Raw genomic sequence first — 22,787 nt, forward strand, 5'->3', positions numbered from 1 at the left:
CCTTGCAAATATAAACTGCTTTTTAGTGACGGAAAATGTAAGATAATTAGCATTTAAATGTTTTTTGATAAAAACAAGAGCATACACAAGTTCTTGACACAAGAACTTGACTGCACAAGTTCTTTCTTTTGGAAACCACTCCTATGGGTTTATTTGGCTACAGTGGCTATTCTTGATTCCAGTTTGCATGGAGGTGAAAGATAAACATAGATTATCTTTACATTACCAGCGATGCAGTGTTACAAATGTTGCCGAAGGTGATAGCTACAGTGTACAAGTCTACATATTTTCAGATGATTATTTTTTAAACAGCAAGAAATGGAGGCCATCTGACTGGAGTACATCACAGGCTCAGGGGAGCTGTGGAGGTCCCATGTGGGCACAAACCAATTAAGCTGGGCACTCACTGAAATTGCTTTCTCAGCCGGGATGGAGCATGATTGATCACAAATCAAACTCTGCACATGTTAGGCTGAGAGAGTTTACAGGTAAACCTGGCCCGAGGCCATGGCCACTGCATTTCGTTGGCTGAAATACATCAAGTGGCTAAGTGAGGGGGAAAGCCACTTAATTCCCTGCACAGGGAGGTCCTCCAGCTGGGTCTTGCAGTTATTCCACGCTTATGCTATGGGGGTAAAAAGGTGAAACTGGTCTTCATGCTCACGCCAGTTTCCTTGCAAACACCCCACATGAGCCCGCCTGGGAGGCCCGGGAGCTGAGAGCGCATGCGCGGCACGGGCCCCCCCTCCTGCTCTGAGACACAGGAGTGGCAGGAGGCGGAGCGCTGAAGCGCACGCGCGGCCACGAGGGCGGTACTTCCGGCCGGTGGAGGAGGGGTCTGCGGCCCACGGTGGGAGGAACGTGGGTAATATACCCTATCCCGGATTGCCACCACGATCCTAACTCTCACCGGATCCGGGCAGCGTCCCCCACTGGGGCCCTTCCGTATGGCCCGGCACGTGTTCCTGACGGGGTCCCCAGGTAACCCGCCTGGGTCTCCGCCTCCGGGAGGCCGAGGGGTGGGCGTGGGGGCGCGCGGGGTGAGGGCGGCGGCCCCGGGGCTCCGGCTTCTGGCCGCTGAAGTTCCGAATTTAAATCACAGGCTTGGTAGTCTGAAGCCTGCGTATCCTTTCCCAGAAAATGGGACTTAAGTCCCTAGGATAGAGGACAAGCAATGCAGCCCGCTGTGGAAAGAAGCACAACTTGTGATGGGGGACATCTGGGCGTCTATGTCACGGTCGTGAACAGCCGGGTCCCGCGGCAGCAGTGATGCCGGGTTGTGATGTGCACCAGCGATGCTTCAGGGCACCTGCCCCAGCCGTGATTGATAGGAAGGGTCCGCTTTCTGTGCAGAGTCGCGCGGGGCTCTAGTCCCTTCATAATGAAAGGAAGCGGGGATTTCAGCTGGAGGTGGTGAAACTGAAAAGAGAACCTGTATTCCCGCATCCAAGTTCCCTGAGCCCTGAATTCGCTCCACGCATGAGGCTGCAGGTTGAAAAGCCTTGGTAGGTGGGAACCCCCTCTCAGACCCTGCCTCTGTGCCTGTCCCTCTAATACCTGCCGTTGGGCAAAGCCCTCGGTCCGGGGGCGGTGGAGTTCTCACCTTTGAATGGGATAGTGTGAGGGCAAATGAGAGACTAGAGGAGGCGATGCCTTTTAAATCAAGGTGCTACACGTGGGTAGGGCGGGACTAAAAGAAGAGGCAGGAAGATGGTGGCGCCTCTGATAGGCTAAGGGAGAAAGATGGGCGCAGAGTGGAGAAAGTGATTTCTTCAGCGCCTTTGCAAGGTGGGTCTAATGTTCAAGTTAGCTGTGAGTTCAGATATCAAAGACTGTAACCCTAGGCCTAGAATTCTGTCACTTTATTTTAATGATTATGTTTAGCAGCAAAGGCTGCACTTAATATCGCAAAGAATCCCGATATTGGAATCCCACTTTGGAATTTTTTTTCCGCCAGGCAATGAGGAAGTGATGAGGAGGAAGGTAGTTTGAGAACTTTCTAATATCCAAAGGTACTGGCTAATATTGCAAAGAACTGTCTTCTGAAAGTTGATTGGTCAGTCCTTTATTTGAGATTTGGAATGTAGTTTTCCCGCATGCTGGTCCCAAGACACCTGTGTGTCTCACAACAGGTGACCTGTTACTGTGATTGTACCTGCCTGAGTACTGGAGGTGGGTGGGGACAGGTGCTGGCCAGGCCAGCAGTGGTTCTTCTTTTTGTTTCCTACTTTATAAAAGTTTTATGTACACAGAGTTGAAAAGACTCAAATAATTCTACAGTACAGTTCTCTTATGTCTGTTCCCAAACCCACTCACCTTCTCCTTCTGCCCATCTTCCTACAGCAGTTATAATGTCATATTTAATGTCAGTTGTGAGTGTTTACAGTATCATGACTATGTAAAAGCTAATCACCCAAGAGCCATGTAGTAATATATAATTTCTTTTCTTTTTATGTACAACTTTTTTTCCCCTTTGGAATTCTTGTCTTTTTTTTTTTTTTCATTGACTTTAGTTTCGTTCCCACACCAACTCAAACCAAAACTGCTTGCTGTCTAAATTTACTCTACCTGTTCAGACCATCAGGTAATGTATCTTGTCAAAGGGATCACTTTTTGTTGTATATGTGTCAGTGCCCCACCTCGTCTCCTTGGCACTTAGCATTTTTCCCGGCTTCAGCTGTCCCACCTGTGACCCACCTTGGAGGGTTTTCTCAGGTCACTGGAGCCCACTCAGCCTGTGCACAGGGACAGGTCTGATGGGCCAAGGCCTTCCTGTCCCCCAGGAGCAGCCTCCAACCCATGACAGATGGAAGGAAACTCCCTGTGTCCTCACCCCTCAGACAGGATAACTCAGAGCCATGTGTCCAAGGCTGTCTCCTCAGATTCCCCAGTGGGACTGAGCTCCAGCTATTCACAGTGGTAACTTGCTTAATAATGCAGTTACCGCCTTACCAGCCTGTCTTTATCTCAGGGCCGACTTTATGGAGGATCTAGAACCAAAATAATTCTGGAGCGTTCTGACCTGCTTTTCACACTGAAATTACCCTTCAGAAAAATGCCAGTTTACCACTTGCCTGCATCAGAGAGATGCTTCAGCAGTTACCGAGGGACGCAGCTGGGCTTAGAACCTGACGCAGTCCTCCTGTTTGCCACCATGAGCATGTGGCTGGGACAACTCTGCTGCTGTTCATGTAACACAAGGCCAGATGCCATTGTTTGTGTGAGATGTGGAGGAGAGAAATGTGTGGGCAGCCATAAAAATACAGTTGACCGTGAACAACACAGGGGTAAGGGTGCTGACTGCCCTCGCACTGGAAAGTCCGTATAGAACTTAAGTCAACCCTCTGCATGTGTGGATTCCTAACCGCCAGTTGACCCTTGAAGGATGCGGGTTTGAAGTACTCGGGTCAATCAAAAATATTCCACCTGTAAGTGGACCTGCCCAGTTAGAACTGTAATATTATTACCACCCCTGTGCTATCTCAAAATTAGCCCTGTTGAAGACCTGCTACAAGTTTTCTCTGTTTTTCCAGTTTTGGGGTAATTATTATGCCACTGACTTAAGTGTATGTGGGAACAAGGCTCATATAAACAGTCATGGTGACAGATAAAGGCCCTTGTTAAAATGTATGGTCCTTACTAGTTGTGTGACCTTGGGTAAGTTACCTTACCTCTCTGTGCCTCAGTTTCTTCATCTGTAAAACAAGGACAAGAATGGTAACTACCTCAGAGGATGGTTGAGAGGATTTAACCAAGAAAATGCTTGTGAAGCATGCTAGAGCAGCGCCTGGCTCCACGTCAGTGGTCAGTGCTGTTTTACAAGGTGGTACCTGTTGGTGCTGATAAACACACAAGAGTTAGCATAGTCAACAGACAGGCTGGGAGGAAAGGAAGCATCAGGTGAGCAGGATGAGGGCGTGGAGGCATGCAGTTACAATTTGGGAAGGGTTGGGTCAAGCTGAAGGAATACTTAGGGACACTGGAGGAGGTGATAGAAGGGGTTGTCAGCCTGATACCATTGTTCTTGTGAAAAAGTGTAAACACTTGCTGTTTGTAGGCGGTTCGTAGTGTTGAAGAGATGTTTTCAGGAGCCACAGCAACGTTAATCCACTGGAGTGAGTGGTTTTCCCGTGGTTGAATGTACGTCAGAGTGTCTTGAAGGTTGAAGTCCTGGTTTAAAGTGCCTAGCCTTTGACCCGAGCATGACCACTTTTATTTCCTAGGTGAAAGAGTGTGGCCACCCAAGAAAGAGAGCAAACCTAGGAGAAAATTAAGCTTGTCACATAAGATGCAAATGGCACTTGAGACTGGCATCAGAAAACTGCCAGTTGGTTCCAGGATTGTGTATGTGACAAAACTAATAATGTTTCAAAATTTGAAATAAAGATACCACTCATTTTTATTATGCTTATTTCTACTTGAAATTAAAAGTTTTAACACCTGGAGCAATCAGAATTAAAGTGAAGTTAATATTCAGAAAACCCATTTGCAGCCCATCTCTCCCCCACTGTGATTGCCTCTCATAGTCAATGAGCGCTGCCAGCGAGTGCTTTCTAATGGGCTTTTTTTTCCCCCTTTTTAGGAGTTGGAAAAACAACACTGATCCAGAAAGCCAGTGAGGTTTTAAAGTCCTCTGGTATTCCTGTCGATGGATTTTACACAGAAGAAGTCAGACAGGGAGGGAGAAGAATAGGATTCGATGTGGTCACCTTGTCCGGCCTGCGGGGACCTTTATCTAGAGTTGGGTACTGAGATTTCATTTCTATGGTGTTTTATTCCCCCTGGGCACAGGGTGAGCCATGTGATCTCTTCTGTCTTGAAGACTCTTAGGTCTGGGTGGATTTCTCGGAGAAAGGAAGCAGATTGAAATCATCATATGAAAAACAAAGCATAAAAATATCGTGTTTCACTTAAAACGGATTCCATTGAGGGATAAGCTCTCCTCACTTTGTGGTTCGTAGCGCTGTTTCTCGTACAACTTTTCAAAGATGGTGCACCAGCTCCTGGGAGCGTCCGGTTGGCCCCACCAAGGCGACTGGCAGGCGCACACAGGAGAGGACATGGATTCACATCAGCTTTGCACACCAGCACTTCCTGTGCAGGTGGCTTTTAAGGATGATTTAGCATGGGTGGAAGGCCAGAGGTTCAGTGATGCAGCCAAAAGCCAGAAACCAGTGCAGAGCTCTTTGAAAGAGAACTCATTGTCTTTTCATTCAGGTCAGAGCCTCTGCCAGGAAGACGGGAATGCCGAGTTGGGCAGTATGTGGTGGATGTGACGTCCTTTGAGCAGTTGGCACTTCCGGTCTTGAGGAATGTGAGTGTGTGCTTTCTGCCTCTTGAACCCACCTGTTCCTTGTGCATTGTGGGAATTGCTGGCCCTGGAGCAGAGGGCCTTGTGCTCTTACAGGGAGGCCAGTTTTGCATTTTATAGTTTTAAAGTCTTCAAGCGATTGATTCTTAATATACAACGTAATTTGCTGTCACTCTGAACCATAAGGAAGTTCTTTGTCACATAAATTCAGCACATAGGAATATTTTATATTGGGAGGGCTCTGCTGTCCAGCTACCAATGTGTCCAAAGATAAGTCTTTCCTCTATTTTCATTAAATACCTCAACCCGGTTTTCACAGCAGAACAAATAACCATTTAGGAAGGGAAAATGTTATATCAACATAATGGAGCACCTAAAACATTATATCACTGTATTACCTGTTATTTTTTTTTTAACCAGCTTATTGATATATAATTCACATAACATACAATTCACCAATTTAAAATGTAGAATTTGATTTGTTTTTAGTATATTCACAGGATTGTGCAACCAATCATAATTTAATTGTAGAACATTTTCATCATCCCCAAAAGAAACTCCATACCCATTAAGCAGTCATTCCTCATTCCTGTGCCCTCCTTCCCCACCCCTGCCCCAGTCCCTGACAGCTCTACTGTAGATTTGCATATTCCAGACATTGTCTAAAAACGGAACCATACCGTATGTGGTCTTTTGTGACTAGCTTATTTCACATCGCATTGTTTTTTCACAGTTCATCTATATCGTAGCACCTATCAGAACTTCATTCCTTTTTATGGCTGAGTAGTATTGCATTATATGGATGTACCACTTTTATTTATCTGTTCATCAGTTGATGGCATTTGGATCGTTTCCACTTGTTGGCTGTTGTGAATAATGCTGCTCTGAACATTTGTGTACAAGTGTTTGGGTAGACATCCATTTTCCGTTCTCTTTGTATACACCTAGGAGTGGAAATGCTGGATCGTATGTTAATTCTACATACAACTTTTAGAGAAATTATCAGACTGTTTTCCAAACTAGTTACACCATTTTACATTCCTACCAGCAATGGATGAGGGTTCCAGTTTCTCCACATCCTTATCAACACCTATTATTGTATATCTTTTAAATTTTCATTCTAGTCGGTGAGAGGCAGTATCACATTGTGGTTTTGATTTGTGTTTCCCTCATGGCTGGTGATGCTGAGCATCTTCTCATATGTTAATTGGCCATTTGTACATCTTTGGGGAAATGTCTGTTCATTTCCTTTGCCCATTTTTTAGTTGGCTTAGTTGTCTTTTTATTACTGAGTTGTAAGATTCCCTTATAAGTTCTGAATACCAGTCTGTTATTAGATATATGATATATGAATTGCAAGTACATTCTTCCATTCTCTAGTTGTTTTCACATTCTTGATGGTGTCCTTTGAAGCACAAATGTTTTTAATTTTGAGAAATCCAGTTTATCCATTTTTCTTATGTTGTTTGTGTTTTTGGTGGTTTATCAAAAAAGGCTTTCTTTGCCTAATGCAGTTTCGTGAAGATTTATTCCTGTGTGTTCTCCTAGAAGTTTATAGTTTTACTATAAATTAGGCCTTTGATCTACTTTGAATTAATTTTTAGGTGCTCATATATGATATGAGGTATGGATCCAAATTCATTCTTTTGCATGTAAATATCCAGTTGTTCTACCACCATTTATTGAAAAGACTATTCTTTCTCCATTTTATTATCTTGGCACTCTTGTCAAATTCAATTGACCATAAATGTAAGAATTAATTTTGGACTCTCAATTCTATTCCGTATATCCTTATGTCAATTTCATCTATTCTTATGTCAGTACCACACTGTCTTGATTACTGAAGCTAGGATTCTGATAAGGATTGTATTAAATCTGAAGATAAATTTGGGGAGTATTGTCATCTTAGCAATATTAAGACTTTTGATCCATGAACATGAGATGTCTTTTTATTTACTTAGATCTTTAATTTCTTTTCAACAATGTTGTTTTGTAGTTTCCAGTATACAAGTCTCAACGTGCCTTTACAAATAATATTATACCTTAGTATTATATACTTTTTGATGCTATTGTAAATGAAATTTACAGTGTCTTTTTAATTTCAAAACATTTACAAAATGTTTTCTTAATTTCATTTTTGGAACGTTCCTCACTAATGTATAGAAATACAATTGATTTTTGTAAATTGATCTCGTATCCTGCAAACTTGCTAAACTTGTTTATTAGTTCTAATAGTTTTTTTAGTGATTTCCTTAGAATTTTCTATATACAAAATCATGTCATCTGAAATAGAGATTGTTTTACTTCTTGCTTTCTACTTTGGATACCTTTTATTTCATTTTCTTGCCTAGTTTCCCTGGCTAGCGCCTCCAGTACAGTGTTGAATAAAAGTGGAGAGAGTGGACATTCTTGTTTTGGTCCTGATCTTTGGGAGAAAGCATTTTGTCTTTCACCATTAAGTATGATGTTAGCTTTGGGTTGTTTGTACTTGGCCATTACCAGGTGAAGGAAGGTACTTTTTATTCGTAGGTCTTTAGTGTTTTACAGTGAAGAAGTGTTGAGTTTTGTCAAATTATTTTTCTGCGTTTACGAGTCAAGGTGATTATGTGATTTTGTCCTTTATTAATATAGTGTATTACATTAATTGATTTTTTAATGTTAAACCAACTTTGCTTTCTTGGAATAAATCTCGTGTTTATTGTGTAGAATCCTTAGATATTGCTGGATTCCGCTTGCTAATTTCTTTTGAAGATTTCTGCATCTATATGCATAAGGGATGTGATCTGTAGCTTTCTTTTCTTGTGATGTCTTTTTTTGGCATCAGCGTAATACTGGTCTCATAGAATGAGTTGGGAAGTGTTCCTTCCTCTTTTAATTTTTGGAAGAGTCTTTAACGGATTGGTGTTAATTTTTTCTTTGAGTGTTTTATAGAATTCATCAGTGAAGCCATGTGGGCCTGGGCTTTTCTTCATGGGAAACTTTCTAATTACAAATTCAATCTCTTTACTTGTTACAGGTCTGCTGATTTTTAAAATTTCTTATTGAGTCGGTTGTGATAATTTGTATCTTTTAGTTATTTGTTCATTTCATCCAAGTTATCTAATTTGTTGGCCTACAGCTGGTGGGTATTTCCTTGTAATCCTTTTTATTTTGTAAGGTCTCTAGTATTTTCTCCTCTTTCATGCCTTATTTTAGTTATTTACTTAAGTCTTCTCTGTTTTTTTTGTTTGTTCGTTTGCTTTTGGGCCAGTCTAGCTAAAGGTTTGTCAGTTTAGTTGATCTTTCAAAGAACCAACTTTTGGTTTAGTTAATTATGTATTACTTGTTTTTTGCACTCATTCACCAAATATTTATTACATCCTGGATTGACAGTCCTGAGCAAGGCAGACATGTTTTCTACTCTCTCCAAACTCTCATTCTAGTGAGAAACGTGGAAGGCGTTAAGCAAGTGTGCACCTGTCGTAAACGCTGGGAAGGAAAAAGCAGGGTGCTGTGCCAGACTGTAGATCAGGTGACCAGGAAAGAGCTCTGAGGAGTGACATTTAAATCGACATGAAAAGATCAGAAGGCACCATCACCTTGGAGAGAGAATACTGGGGGGGGGGGGGGTGTTGGGGGTGTAGTCTGGGGAGAATATTCTGGAGACGGGAGCGAATACACTGAGGCCCCGAGCCCTGGGGCAGGGGCAGCAGGGGAAGAAGAAGGAAGACAGGAAGCTGGGTGGGGCTGTGTGACGCAGGGCCTGGAGGACGTAGTGAGGAATGTGGCTTTAATCTAACCTGTGACAGAGTCACAGCTTTGATTTGTGCAAGTTGATTGGTGCAGACCTGCCTCAAAGGGCAATATAAACCTCCTGGAAGTTTCCGTTGCACTAGCAGTTAAGTCCACGGTCCTTGCCATGGCCTGGAAGGCCCTGTACTGTCTGGCTGTACTCACCTCCGACCTCATCTCACCGTTCTCCAGCCATACGAGCAGGTTCCCCACACATGCCAGGGCTATACCAGCCGTGGCGGGTATTTCCTTTGGTTTGGCACACTCCTCATATCTTTGCTCTTCTGTTCTTTTCTGACATTCAGGGCTCAGCAAAAATGTGCAGTGAGAGGATGTTGACAATGTAAGCTGTAGCCTGCCAAGGGCAGTTTCTGATTTCAGAGGGCTGGTGGTGTCGTGCACTCCGGGGTGGTAGGGGGCTACTGCCCCTCAGAGCCCGGCTTCTCTTTGCTCCCTCCATCTTCTCCTGCCTGCGCCTTCCACCTCCTCCTTTTCTAAGTCCCTCCTCTTGGAATTTCCCGGTCCCCGGGGCTGGGGGCATCGTGTTGCATGGCAGCCATCAGAGAACATGATATTTTTTCTCCCTAGTTCTTTTCCCATCGAATACATGCCTCTCTACTTAAATGTTCAAAAGGCAAGTGAGGTCCTTCAAATGAACTTCCAGGGGAAGACTCTGCCTTTGGGCCCTGATCAATACAGAGAATTGATTTTTACTAACCTTGCTCAGAGGAGCTGGAATCCTGGGAGAGCAGTGCACACAACGTGCTTATGTCTAGCTGCAAGATTATGTAAGAAATTGTGTGCTGACTGGAATAAGAATTGAATCTATTTTTTTTTTAATTAAAAAATAAAGAAAAGCAGACTTCTCCCAATTTTATTACCAAACCTACACATTCATACTCTAGGTAGGAAAAGTTCCCAGGCTGCGGGTTCTTACCCAGTCAAGGTCATGGATTTCGTTTCTGAAGCAGAAATTTTTGTCCCATCTCATATATTTCATTGGGATGAAGAAAGGAAAAGAAATTAGTGTTTTGTCTTTATACTAAAAAAGAGAGAAATATGAAATTAACTATGCAACAAAAATAGAGGAATATAAAAAGGCAGTTTCTATTACTGGGAATTGGACTGACCAACTAAAGTAAACTGAAAGCTTTGGTGACCACGTTGGGGCAGGTGTAAGTCTGGAATCAGATAGACAGCCTATGAGTTTGTAGTGCCCAGGATGTGGAAGATACAGACCCTGACAAGTGAAGAAATAGCTCTTAAGTGCTTCCTATATGAAAGAAATTTCATTATGGGTGAAAAATATTTTGAGTTGTTTCTTAAGAAAAAAGTAAAAATAATTCTTTGGGCAGGCAGGGGCACGCGTGCTCTGTTGGGAGGTAGAATGTGGCTGCCACCCGGAAGCAGCTTGAGGCTCTGGACAGGCCTGGAGGACAGGCTTGAGTTTTATTTCCTGAGGCAGGAATGGGGGCACACATAGGAAATCAAGAAAACTCCAGTAAGACTGGTAAACAGTCTAGACTCAGTAAGATTTTTAGAAAGACCTTTGTAGGGTTGACTGTTGTTGAATGTTTTCACTCCATGGGTGACATCTTTCCTTATTTGACAACATTTATTCTCTTCTTGAGTATTTAACTTGTACATATTCAAGGTAAGAAATTGGTAAAAAAATGTAAAATTAAAATTAAAAAGAAAATGTGAATAACTCATCACCTAACACTGAGTTAACTACTGTTAGGATGGTTTGTTTCTGCCCCTTTTCTATACCTAGTTTATTTGTTCAGTCATCCAAAATTGGGAAAACGTTGTGTATAGTTTTCCAGGCTTGGGTTTTTTTCCCTTAGTATGATTGGGTGACATGGGAATGGTCTTACGACATGATAATCTTGAATCCTCAAAACTGATATTTTAATGATTGTACAATGTTTCATGGTATGGATTTAACCATTATTCCCTCAGTGTTGGACACTTAGGTTATTTATCACTAGTATAGGTAACCCTGCAACAAACATCAGTACCTCAGCCTTTTTCTGCAGCCGTGGTTGTGTCTCGGGGAAGGACTGGAAGGTAGGAATTCGAGCTAAAGGATTGTGAGTGTTAAGTGTTAAGCCTGGTGCTGCCAAGGTGCTCCCGTGACAGCTGTGTCACTTTGCACCCCGCTGCCAATGCGAGAGCGATTATCTTGCTGCACTTTGGCCCATACTGAACACTACACTGGTTTTCCATACCAAAACACACTTCTATGCTCTGATAATGAGGTTAAATGTTTTTCAGTTGCTTATTGGGTATTTTTTTTAAATCTAAATTATTCATTCCTTTTCCCATTTCTTTTCTTTTGGCTTAAAAGAGATCTTTTATAAGGTGAATAATCTTTTTATATTGATCGATTATATTTTTCTCAGTTGTCACTTTGGTGATTTCTTTTTTTTAACATTGAGAAAGTTTGTCCCTATTCCAAGTTATAAAATGTGTTTCTTCTTCTGCATATGCACTTTTTTTTTAACGTTTATGTTTTAAATCCATCTGGATTTATTTTAAATATAATGTACGATGACACCCTCAATTGATTTTCTTCCGAATACTTAGCTGGTTTACCAAAGCCATTTATTAAATAACCCATTTCTCATTAGTTTATTATGCTTCATTAATTATATTAAAAAGTGTGTGCATGTGTGTGTGTAATGTTTTAGGATTATCTGTTCTCTTCCATTGATCTGTTTGATTCTTGCATCAGTACCATACTGTGTTAATTACCATGGTGATTACTTGCGTTATTATTCTTCTAAAATTGTCTTTTCCTTCCATATTTGTTCATTTTTCCAAACTGTGGTCGTATTGATGGTAATGGTGGTGGTGGTGGTGGAGTAAACTCTGTGCCAGGTACTAATTCATTTAATCCTCAGAATAACGCTATCGCTGTATTCCTGTTTTACAGATGAGGAAACTGAGGCATATAATAGAAATTAACTTGCCCAGGGACATGCAGCTTGTATGTGGTAGAACTGGAATGAATTGTAGAATCAAGACCTTATTATCGGGGGAGGGAGGTTCACACAGTGTGAGGGATATAAATGATAAACGTCTAAGTTTTGCTTTGTCTTATGCACCTGAAACTAAAAAAAAAAAATTTGATTTAAAGAAAAAGAAAAAAAAAAGACCTTATTATCCATCATAAAAAGTCTTAATATGGAGTGATTGGAATTATACAAAATTATAGTTATTTAGATATAAAGAATATCTTAACTATGCAGACAGCCTTCATTGTTCACACTCAAAAACAGAGTCTTTCTTTCTCTTTTTATTTGTTTCGTTAAACAATTTTTGTAAGGTTATTTATATGTCTCTTCTGTTTTCCAATGCTGCTGTAATTAGGATTGGTTTTTTAGTTTTCTGATGATCAAGTCTGATAGGATAACTGGCCTTTTTCATAATGGTCCTTCTGACAGCCCCACTGAATGCTTTATTAGGATTTGATGTAGGATGTAACATTTTCTTGGTTCCCATTATATCTCCTACTGACACAAACAGATAATAACAGACTGTGATGTTCTAAAGAGCAAAGGACACCTACTCAGAGCTCTATTTTCTAGGCTGAACAGTATCATTTTTAATAAAGATCCGTGGAAGGAATAGTGACCTAGAACCAGAACACCCAGTGAAAATCAACATAGTTTGAACCTTGTATTTCCCTGTTTTGATCAAAATAAGGCTCTTCGTGTATGTTTGTTTTTGAGAGCAGGATCTGCTTTTGGTTCTGAAATAAGACTTTGCTTCAAATCTTTGAAACTTCGTTTGAAGGTGAGAGAACTGTCCAGGTAAACGCTATTTTTTTTATCACTTGACCTGGAAGTGCCACTTAGGTTTACAGCTCACCAGGCTTTAGAGAGGATTTAGAAAAATCAAGTTCTAGTCAGGATCATTCTTGAAAGGTTGACAAGAGCCCAAATATTGCTTTAGAATTTCCTTTATTGTTAGCAAATGTGACATTTGTTGCCCTGTTCCTCCTCTCCTTCTATTTCTGTACCTCACTGTCACACGCACTGCAACTGCAGCCAGGGAAATTAAAAGCTCTCTGGTGCAAACATATAAATTAATTTAAAATTTGTCAGTAAGAGCATTCCTGAAGTCAATCAGAATAGGCGATGAACTGAGTTCAGTATACGGTTGGCTCTGCAGTCGTCTTACAGGATTTGTCAGGCAGCCTTCCTGGGACCTGACCCTACGGGGCAGGGTCTGCAGCTTCAGTGTCCCCACTGCTGGCCTCGGTGAGGTCCTGTGGCTTAGGTGCTGAGCCGGCTTCTGCTTTGGGTTTCCATAACTTCGCACCATTCTGCAGCCCACTGCCAAGAACACGGTGGGGTAGAGTTTGTATAAACTGCGGTCTCTCCCTTTGACTAATCCACTGGGTCCCATTCCCAACACTTCCTTTGGCTGCCTCCTCCCATATGTGTCCATCTAGGCCCCCGCACTCCTTCCGGAGGAGGTTTGCGTGTGATGAGTAGATTTTCTTGAATCTGATGCAGAGAAAGTATACGTGTGCATGTGAGTGTTTTCTTTTTTGTATTGATTCTAATTTTTTTAAACTTTATTTGGATATAATTTTATTCATAGAGAAAATTACAAGACTAAATTGCAAGATCGCCTGTGTACTTGTTATCCAGAGTCACCTATTTTTAGCATTTGCCCTATTGTTGTTGTGTGTGTGTGTGTGTGTTTGTGTGTGTGTGTAAACATACAAATTTGCAGGGGACCATTTGAAAGTATGTTTCAGTCACCAGGGTACTTCACTTTTAACTGTTCAGTATATTTTTTCTACAAACAAGGATATGCTCTTAGTGTCTGTACGGTTATCTGCCCTGAGAATGTACTTTGGTCTAATCTGCCATTCCTACGCCGGTTTTGTCAGTTGACTTTACAGGGTCTTTGTCACATTTCTTCTCCAACCTGGGGTCAGCTGTTACATTTAGTTGTCATATCTCCTTAGATAATGCCATGATATCTCCTTTTTTTCTGGAATATTTCCACAGTCATTCTTTATCTTTTATGACATTGACATTTTTAGGAATACACTTCAATTTGAATAGGACATTCCTCTTTGGGGGGTTTTCTGATGGTTCTTTGTGTTAGATTCAGCCAGAACACTATGTAAATGGTGATGCATCTTTCTTGGGCAGGGCATCTGGAGGTATGTGATGTTTGGTGATAGGATTTAGGTCACCTGATGGATTCAAGAATTGTCCATTTTCTCCCTGTTCGTTTACTGTTTTTTCCTTTGAAACTAAGGAGCAGTGAACGGGGAGATACTTAAAGACCCAGCATATCCTCCTCATCCAGATTTCTCCTGGTTGATTCTAATTTTTTAAAACTTCATTAGAAAAGCACATTTAACTACTGCCTTTTGAAATACTTTCTGTAACAAGGTGAGTAGTAATTAACAAACATAATATGACTGCATCCAGAAGTTGAACTCAAAGAGCCGGAATGGTTGATTTTTCCTAATCTAAGTTGCACTCCTATATTTGCATCCAGTTACCTCATTAGTTAGGAAAAAAACCATCACCATTTTACTACAGCAAAAATAATCAGCTTTCTCTCCCCCAGGCAATTTCTAACAAAAGACTATCACGCATCAAAAAACACCAAACTTTTATCAAAAGTTTAAATATTGACTACAATTTTTACTAAGCAAGTGAAATTTAAAAGCAAATTAGTTGTTGTAAACACTGTCAGCTGATAAGGACATGGCAGGAGTTAGCGGATTTGGAAGACATGGTTGTGTGTCTGCCACTGTGTGTAAAGAGCTGAGCTCTGGGTAGAGGGTGGCAGTCCCTTTACCTGCAGGTCACAACTCCTACAAAAGTGGGCTGTTCTCTACTCGATAAAATGATGTTGGTGATAGAAATTGTTCTGAGACCCCAAATATGTAGTCCTTTTAGAGTACTGAAAGTAATGGGATTAATATCCAAAATTTAAAAGAGTTTTCGTGGTTGTGCCTCTGTAGGCCCCTAGAAACTAAACTGCTATTGCTTCTCATTGGAAAGCCAGGCAGTTTCTTCGTGGTTAGATGAATTTCTTAGGTTCATTTTTTTGCTATTTCATATTGGAAGTGTGCAGGGGGTATCGCATGCACGTAGGGTGTGGCAGGGAGCTTGGGCAGCAGGTGATGTCGGGTTGGATTCCCAGCTCTGTCTCGGGAGCTCAGTGACTGCATGAATTACTTCCTTTCCTTGTTGGTAGAACAGAGGTGCTGACACTTGCCACGTGAAGTTACTGCATAGGACTCAGCTGCAGTAAAGTGTGTAAAGCGTGTTAGTCCCGGCTGCTCGCGGATGCAAAGCAGGGATAGTCTGATGAGGTGAGTGAGGCGGTGGGCGCAGGACTCTGCTGTGTGTCTGCCAGGAGCCCCGGGGCCAAAGCGAGCCGTCCACCTGTCATGGAGACTCAGGAGCCCAGATGTCCAGGCTCTCCATCCGTTGGGCTGTCAGCTAGTGGATGCTGTTTCAGTCCAGGATGGTCCTCCTAGCTCGGAAAATTCCAGGGGTGCCTTTGTGGTACTCTGTGGTCAGGTGCCAAGTGGAGGACCCCCCCCCACCCCGAGAGGCCAGGTAGGGTATCAGGAGGAGCCTGAGAACTAGTGTGGGGGGGGGGCGCCTCCACCCCGAGCATGCCTCAGTGGGGAAGGGCTGGACTGCCCTGTGCGTCGGGCTGTCTAGACATCTTGTCCTGGCTGCCAGCCTGGATTGTATCCCCTGGGGACACACAGTCGACCTGCCACCAGACTGCATTCTGAAGGGATTCTGAAACTAGGCTTGGAATAAACACACATAAAAGGCTAATTGGAGCCCTGCATTTTTAACTAATAACGTAAGAGGGTTGAGGAACCGTGGGCTGGCTCGGCGGTGGCTGCTCTTCCCACCGTTGGCCTTTCTGGCCCCCAGTTCTGTGGCTGTTTGTGGGGCAGGGCTACAGATCTGCCTGACTGCTAGCAGGCAGCCTGGTTCCTCCCGTGACTTACACTGGCCGACCCTGACAGACAAGCTCAGAAGGCCGTCTGTGTGTCTGATTTTTAACAAACAGTTAACCTTAATACCACCAGAGATAGTTCTGAAGTGAATCATTCAGAATAAGGCAAACACCACTTTAATTAGCTTTCTGTCGGTTCAGTATTTTGGTTAAATGAAATCGCTTTATGTTTATACTTTCTTTATATACTTATGAGCACATGTAAAGATCAAACAAAGGGCCAAAGAAAACACACTATTTTCAGGTCTCTGGCATAACTGGTACCAAGATATGTTGTTGTTATAAATCTATTTAATATTTCCAGAAAGCAAAGCGCTGCGTGCAGCCCGGCCTGTAACGTTATTCATAGTTCTCTTCCCCCAACTGGTCACTTTCAGGACTCCTCCCAAGGCACCGTCCTTCCTCTCAGAACACACAGGGACTAAAATGCGCTCGCACAAAGAAGCTTTTCTCACTCTTTGCGACAATGGAAATGTACGGTCAGCTGCAGCGTTAGCCTAAGGGAGGAGTGTGATGAATGAGTATATAGGGACGCAGAGAGGCTGAGGAGGGACAAAGGCCGCGCCGCACACCCAGTGTGCAGGATCGGAACCCCCGGCCCCGAGCCGCCGCAGGTCCCGGCTCCTTCCCCGGTGCCGTCAGGTCCAGTCCCTCCCGAGCCTTGTTACTGCGCGGCAGGCGGGCTCCTGACGGTTCCCAGATGCGGGCCCCAGCGCCGGGAGGCGGCGTCTGTCTCAGCTCAGAGCAGGGTTCCGGACAATGCGAACAGGGTATTGTTTGTTCATTGGCTTATTTTTTGTTTCCCTCTAAAATGGCTTGAATTTATATAGAAATAAACCAACTTTGAACATAATAGTAGTTCTTTTATTAAGCCCTTGAATGAATGTTCATGTGTTACTTAGAAAAACAAGCTGAGTGTTTACATGCTTCTGGTGGCCTAGCATCTGATAGCTGCCTCTCAACTGAGCATGAATAGCTTCCACTTTTCATTGAAAATCCAAGACTTACTTTTTGAGATCGCAGTAGTTCCTAGATGATAAATAAAAGTCCCTAACTGGGGGCAGAATGAGGATTTTTAGATAAGCTCAGGTTTTCAAACGGGCATTCTGAGTTGGTAGAAGATAGTATCTGTGTGTGTGTGTGTGTGTGTGTCCGATACCTTTGGTGGACATCGGAGTGGGTGAGCTGTCCTTAGTGACTGGGGAAGAAAGGCGGGAAGGGTGTCCTAGGGCCACTGTGCTCCGCTGCTCCGCTGCTGGCATTTGCGCATGCGCGCCCACATGATTTGCGCGCCCACATGATTTGCCCACCCACATGTCTGTGCCCAACTGGATGCCTGTGTACGACCGGCACACACACGTTCGTGCATATTGTCCCTCTTTGTCTGAATTAAGTGCTTTCAAAACTGTCATTTTGATATGCCAGAGGAGAGTTCTGTTTGACTTTTATGTGGAGGCCTCCAGAAGGACGGCCCACCACTGTTCATGGTCTCCGTAGGCGGCAGAATGCCCCACACGCTCCTTGGTAAGAGGCTGGTCAGTTGGAATGGCTTGCACTTGTGGGATTGTCTGTTTTTATGCTCACAAGCAGGTGGCCGACAGCTGTTTCGTTTCTCCCCAATTTGCCCTTCATTTTTGAAGAACAAATTCGGAATGAATAGTGACTTACTTCACGGACACTCGCTTCTTCCTTGTATCACCCCCAGTGGAGGGCAACATGAGCTGCTGCAGCTCAACTTTGCAGCATCATTCAATTCCACTGGAAAGGAAAAAATTAATACAACCTTGTCCGTGTGTGTGTGTGTGTGGTGTGTGTGTGTATGTGTGTGTGTGTGTGTGTATGGACACACACACATACAACTAAACTGAAAGGTGAAAATGAAGTGTGTTAGAAACACGGAGTTTAATTGTTTAGACCTCTCTTGGATGATCACAAAGGACCCCCTCTCTGTCTTCTGCTAATAAAAGGCGTAGAAAATAAGTGATACCTATGGATAATAGGAAGGAAAATAAAAAGAGTGCCTCCTGCTTGAACGTTTGAAAACCACTGCTCTGCTGCTCCCTGCAGTCAGCAGGCACTGCCAGCTTTAGCACCCCCAGTCTTGTCTCCTAAAACTTGTGTCGCCTGTGTTCTTGACCCCACACGGGGGGCCAGCAGCCTTTGTAGTATTTGTGAGCCCCCCCCACTAAGACCCTCCCAGCTGATGGACAAAACCCCACCCCTCTGTGCACCGCACAGGCCTTCGGCACCTGCCCTGGCCCTCCTGAGCCATGCCTGCCACCGCCAGTCACCTTGCACCGGGGACAGTTCAGCTGTGGTGTTTGCAGTGCAGCCAGACCGAGCTCAGCTCAGACGTGCCTTCTGAGAGAGGACTGATGTTATTTATGGGGCCTAAGGGCTTAATGAAAAGTGCTCTGTAATTCAGCTTCCATACACTCTTCCGAGTAACTATCTGTACAGAGATTATAACGTGTCACTCAGCACTCGTGGAAGTGTCTGTTGTGTGGTCTGTGTGCCACTGCTGTGGCAGGACTCCTCCAAGGCATGGCAGCTTCCTCGGGAGGTTTCTGAGAGAGGACATTTGTTAGTTTCTGTGTGTAACAAATGACCCCCAATGCAGCGGATTATCACAGCAAACACTTATTGTCTCACATGGGTTCTCTGGGTCAGGAATCCAGAAATGGCTTCGCTGTGTGGGTCAGGCTTGGGGTGTCTCAGGGGGTTGTGAGATCTGAGGCTGGACTGGGAAGGGGCTGTTTCACACCCACTGTCATGGTTGGTGGGAGGCCTCAGTTCTTTCCACATGGACCGTCAGCTGCTTGGATGTCCTTACAACATGGCAGCTGTCTTCCCACGGAACGAGTGAGCCCAAAGAGCGGGGGAGAGAGAAACAGATATTGAGAGAAACCAAGATGGAAGCAGTAGGCCCCTTTACCTGACCTCAGAAGCAGTGTGCCCTCACTTCTGCCGTATCCTAGTGGTTACACAGACCAGCCCGGTACTGCGTTGGGGGTGGGGAGTCTCCAAAGGTGCGAGTCCCAGGAGCCGGGAGTCATTAGGACGCCTGGCCCCACACCTGTTCTAGTGGGGTGTCAAGGCAATGACGGACACGAGTTGGAATCAAGTTATTAGAAAGGGCGTGTTGATCTAAGGGGCACAGCCCTGCTCACTTTTTTCTTTTAACTGAGACTCCTTTTCATTTTCACTTCTTTCCACCACACTCATAGTGCAGAATATGAAATATACAGGCATTCGTTCGCAGCAGTTATGTCCTCCCGCCAAACAGGGAATCTCATTGACTTGACACCAAAAGAGAAGAGGCCAAGGTTATTAAGGGCTGCCAGGCTTGTTGTCTCATTTCTTTGAATCCCGAGGCATTCAGGTCCTGCTTATTTTCTGGGAGTATATAAATATAAAGCTTGGTTATTACTGAACCTCTCTAGAGGACTACAAATTGCCAGGAAAACTGGGAGGCTCGGGGCAGTGAGTGTTCTGGGTGGGGGATTCTGGGTGGCCAGTTAATTGTTCGTGTGGACTGTGACATGGTCTTCTGTCTCCCAAAGTGTGGTTGACTTTCCCTGGTATGACTGTTGGTTGGTGAGTGACTGGGGAGCGGGACCCCTGAGCCCTTTGTCGGGTATGTCATCGGTGTCCCAGTGAATGTCTTTGTCATCTTCAGGCAGGTTCCAGCAGTGGCCCAGGGCAGAGAGTGTGTGTCATCGATGAGATTGGGAAAATGGAGCTCTTCAGCCAGCCTTTCATCCAGGCCACTCGTCACACACTGTCCACCCCAGGGATCGTGGTCCTCGGCACCATCCCCGTCCCCAAAGGGAAACCGCTGGCCCTTGTGGAAGAGATACGGAACAGGCCCGACGTCATGGTGTTCAGTGTGAGTAGCCAGGGCCCCGGGCCTGTGCACACGGGCAGGATCTCACACGGGCAGGACCGCACAAGGGCAGACCTCACATGGGCAGGACCTCACAAGGGCAGGACCTCACAAGGGCAGGACCTCACATGTGCAGGACCTCACAAGGGCAGGACCTCACAAGGGCAGGACCTCACACGGGCAGGATGCACAAGGGCAGGACCTCACAAGGGCAGGACCTCACAAGGGCAGGACCTCACATGCACAGGACCTCACAAGGGCAGGACCTCACATGCGCAGGACCTCACAAGGGCAGGACCTCACACGGGCAGGACCTCACACGGGCAGGACCTCACAAGGGCAGGACCTCACATGGGCAGGACCTCACACGGCAGGACCTCACAAGGGCAGGACCTCACAAGGGCAGGACCTCACAAGGGCAGGACCTCACATGGGCAGGACCTCACATGGGCAGGACCTCACACGGCAGGACCTCACAAGGGCAGGACCTCACAAGGGCAGGACCTCACATGGGCAGGACCTCACATGGGCAGGACCTCACACGGCAGGACCTCACAAGGGCAGGACCTCACATGGGCAGGACCTCACACGGCAGGACCTCACAAGGGCAGGACCTCACACGGCAGGACCTCACAAGGGCAGGACCTCACAAGGGCAGGACCTCACATGGGCAGGACCTCACAAGGGCAGGACCTCACACAGCAGGGGGCTCTAGAATCCATCTCTGGCTTGGAATTACCGTTTTTTCCCTTATGGTAGAATGTAGGGGAGTCTTATTTTCTAGGAGTTTGTAGACTTAGAGTCCACCTCTCTCCATGAAAACAAAAACCTGCTGTGAGGGAGCCGTCTGATGGGTCAGTGGCTCCGGACACAGGACCTTGCCGGGGTCTGAATCGCCCGAGTGGCTGTAATCAGGGTGACGTCAGACTGGGATACAGAGGCAAGTAAGTGTCGTGTTACTTTAAAGTTTCCCTTTTGGACCGACCCACTTTGGGGAAGGGAGGCCATGGCTACCAGGTGCTATGGCATGTCACCAGCCAGTAGAACTTTCTACGATGATGGAAGTACTATTGGCACGGTGCACTGTCCTAGCTGCTGTTCACGCTTAAATAAGGTAAAACACTCAGTCCCTCAGGCACACTGGCCACATCGCCCGTGCCTCGACAGCCCCACGGACAATTCAGCTGTGGCGTCTTGCTCGGCACAGTGAGGTTTGCAGCCCAGTGTGGGCCTCACCCGGGAGCTTGTGAGACAGGCACTTGGAGGCCCCGCCCTGACCGCGGGCCCGGTAGTCTGTTCTAAGAAGCCCGTGCAGTGGGAGCAGCTTTGTGGTAGCACGTGAGGTGCGTAGTTCTGTCGCGTTCACCAGTGGCAGATCCCGTTGTATGGGACTCTGCTCGGGCTGCTGGCGTTGGCTTAGATACTTGCCTTTTCTTTCCCCATGGTCGCTCCTTATCCTTGAGTCAGACACTGTCTTGCCCTCTTCCCCCTCGGTTTGTGCCAGCGATAGCCACGCCCTTGGCTGAGCTCTGCCCGTACCCCTTTCCCCCCACCCCCAGTTTAAAAGTTCACTGGCCCGGCTGGTGCCAAGTGAACAGGTCAGGCTGGCAGGGCCACCCCCATCGGAGAGTGGAACGTGCGCTCTAGCTGCAGAGCAACAATGAGCACCTTACATCATGGTTCAAATGTCACCATGGCCAGCTGGCCCTAGTGGGACGTCCGAATTGTTATCACCAAAGTATCCTGGGCTACTTTGGGTACAGTAAACAACCGTTAGGGTTAGACCAGTCACACTTGGAAAATCCTCCCTCCTCTCTCCCTTCCTCTCCCCCCTCCTCTTTTTCTCCCCCCTCCCCCCACTTCCTTCTTTCCATCTACTCTGCTAGGCATCATTCTAAGTCTTGCTGATGAACAGTCCTGACCAAGTCCCCCATTCTAATGGGGGAGCAGATAGGGAAAATGTAAGCTAGCAGTTAGGCAATTTCAGAAATCAAGAAACAAAGAGAGAATAAACTAGGGCACTGAGGTCGTTGGGGGCTGGAGGTGGGGGAGGGAGGTGGTGATCAGAACAGGTCTCAAGGAGCTGACATGAGCTGAGCCCTGACAGCCATGCAAGGTCACGTCCTCAGTGGCGTCTTTGAAAAGTCTGTGGGGCACCTGTCTTCAGAGTTTTATGTTGCCTTTTCTACCCGTTACTTTACGTGGCCTCCATATTAGTTTTTAGTTGTGATTCTAGAGTTTCTGTAGAAATAGAAGCAATGAGTAGTGAAAGATTATGAAAGACAATTAGTTTTCAGGCCGGCTAGCTCCCAGGCTGGGAGGCTGGGAAATTGCTGGTGTTAAGCTCCAGGGATTGGCTGTCTCTGCAAACAAATCTAATCTAAAGGTCCTAAGGTGGGATGGAGGGGAGCTGACTGTTCTGTCCAGGAAAACATGTTTTATCTTAAGATAACAGCACATTTTCTCTGCTCTCTCAGTCTGGAAATTATTGTCCAGGCAAGGTAATCACTGCTCTGAACGATGTATAAATAAAGTGATTAGCTTTGGGTTGATTATATAAGAGAGGAGCTGGCAGACCCCCGCCCCGGTCTTCCTGTCTCTCTGTGTTCTTCTGGGGCTTGTGTGGTCTTTCTGTTCCTGTTTTATGAATGAAGAACCTCATTTTCCTTCTCTGCAAATGTAGGGGTTAGATCAGCTGTATCTGCATCCCTCCTTTTCTAACATGCAGTGAAGTTACCCGAGTCCAGTTTTGAGCGCACTCTGCCCCTGACACTTAGTCCACGGAACAGGCAC

General features: G+C 45.2%; 1 protein-coding gene across 2 annotated transcripts in view; it reads left to right on the forward strand.

Annotated features, from left to right (window-relative positions):
• The first annotated feature begins 808 nt into the window (after nucleotides 1-808).
• Nucleotides 809-22,787, forward strand: part of NTPCR (nucleoside-triphosphatase, cancer-related) — a 30,022-nt gene continuing 8,043 nt past the window's right edge. The window contains exons 1-4 of one of the 2 annotated variants that reach the window (XM_019712893.3): nucleotides 809-981; nucleotides 4,583-4,745; nucleotides 5,218-5,314; nucleotides 19,792-19,997. In XM_019712893.3, the coding sequence (XP_019568452.3) occupies nucleotides 948-981; nucleotides 4,583-4,745; nucleotides 5,218-5,314; nucleotides 19,792-19,997 (500 nt within the window). In that variant the 5' untranslated portion in view covers nucleotides 809-947. Of the gene's footprint in view, nucleotides 982-4,582; nucleotides 4,746-5,217; nucleotides 5,315-19,787; nucleotides 19,998-22,787 lie in introns of both variants that reach the window. The other variant, XM_019712892.3, reaches the window with a different exon arrangement.

This window comes from Rhinolophus sinicus, chromosome 6, assembly GCF_057876585.1.
Source record: "Rhinolophus sinicus isolate RSI-liver-muscle chromosome 6, RSI-T2T, whole genome shotgun sequence".
In the NCBI taxonomy this organism is placed as follows: Eukaryota; Metazoa; Chordata; class Mammalia; order Chiroptera; family Rhinolophidae; genus Rhinolophus; species Rhinolophus sinicus.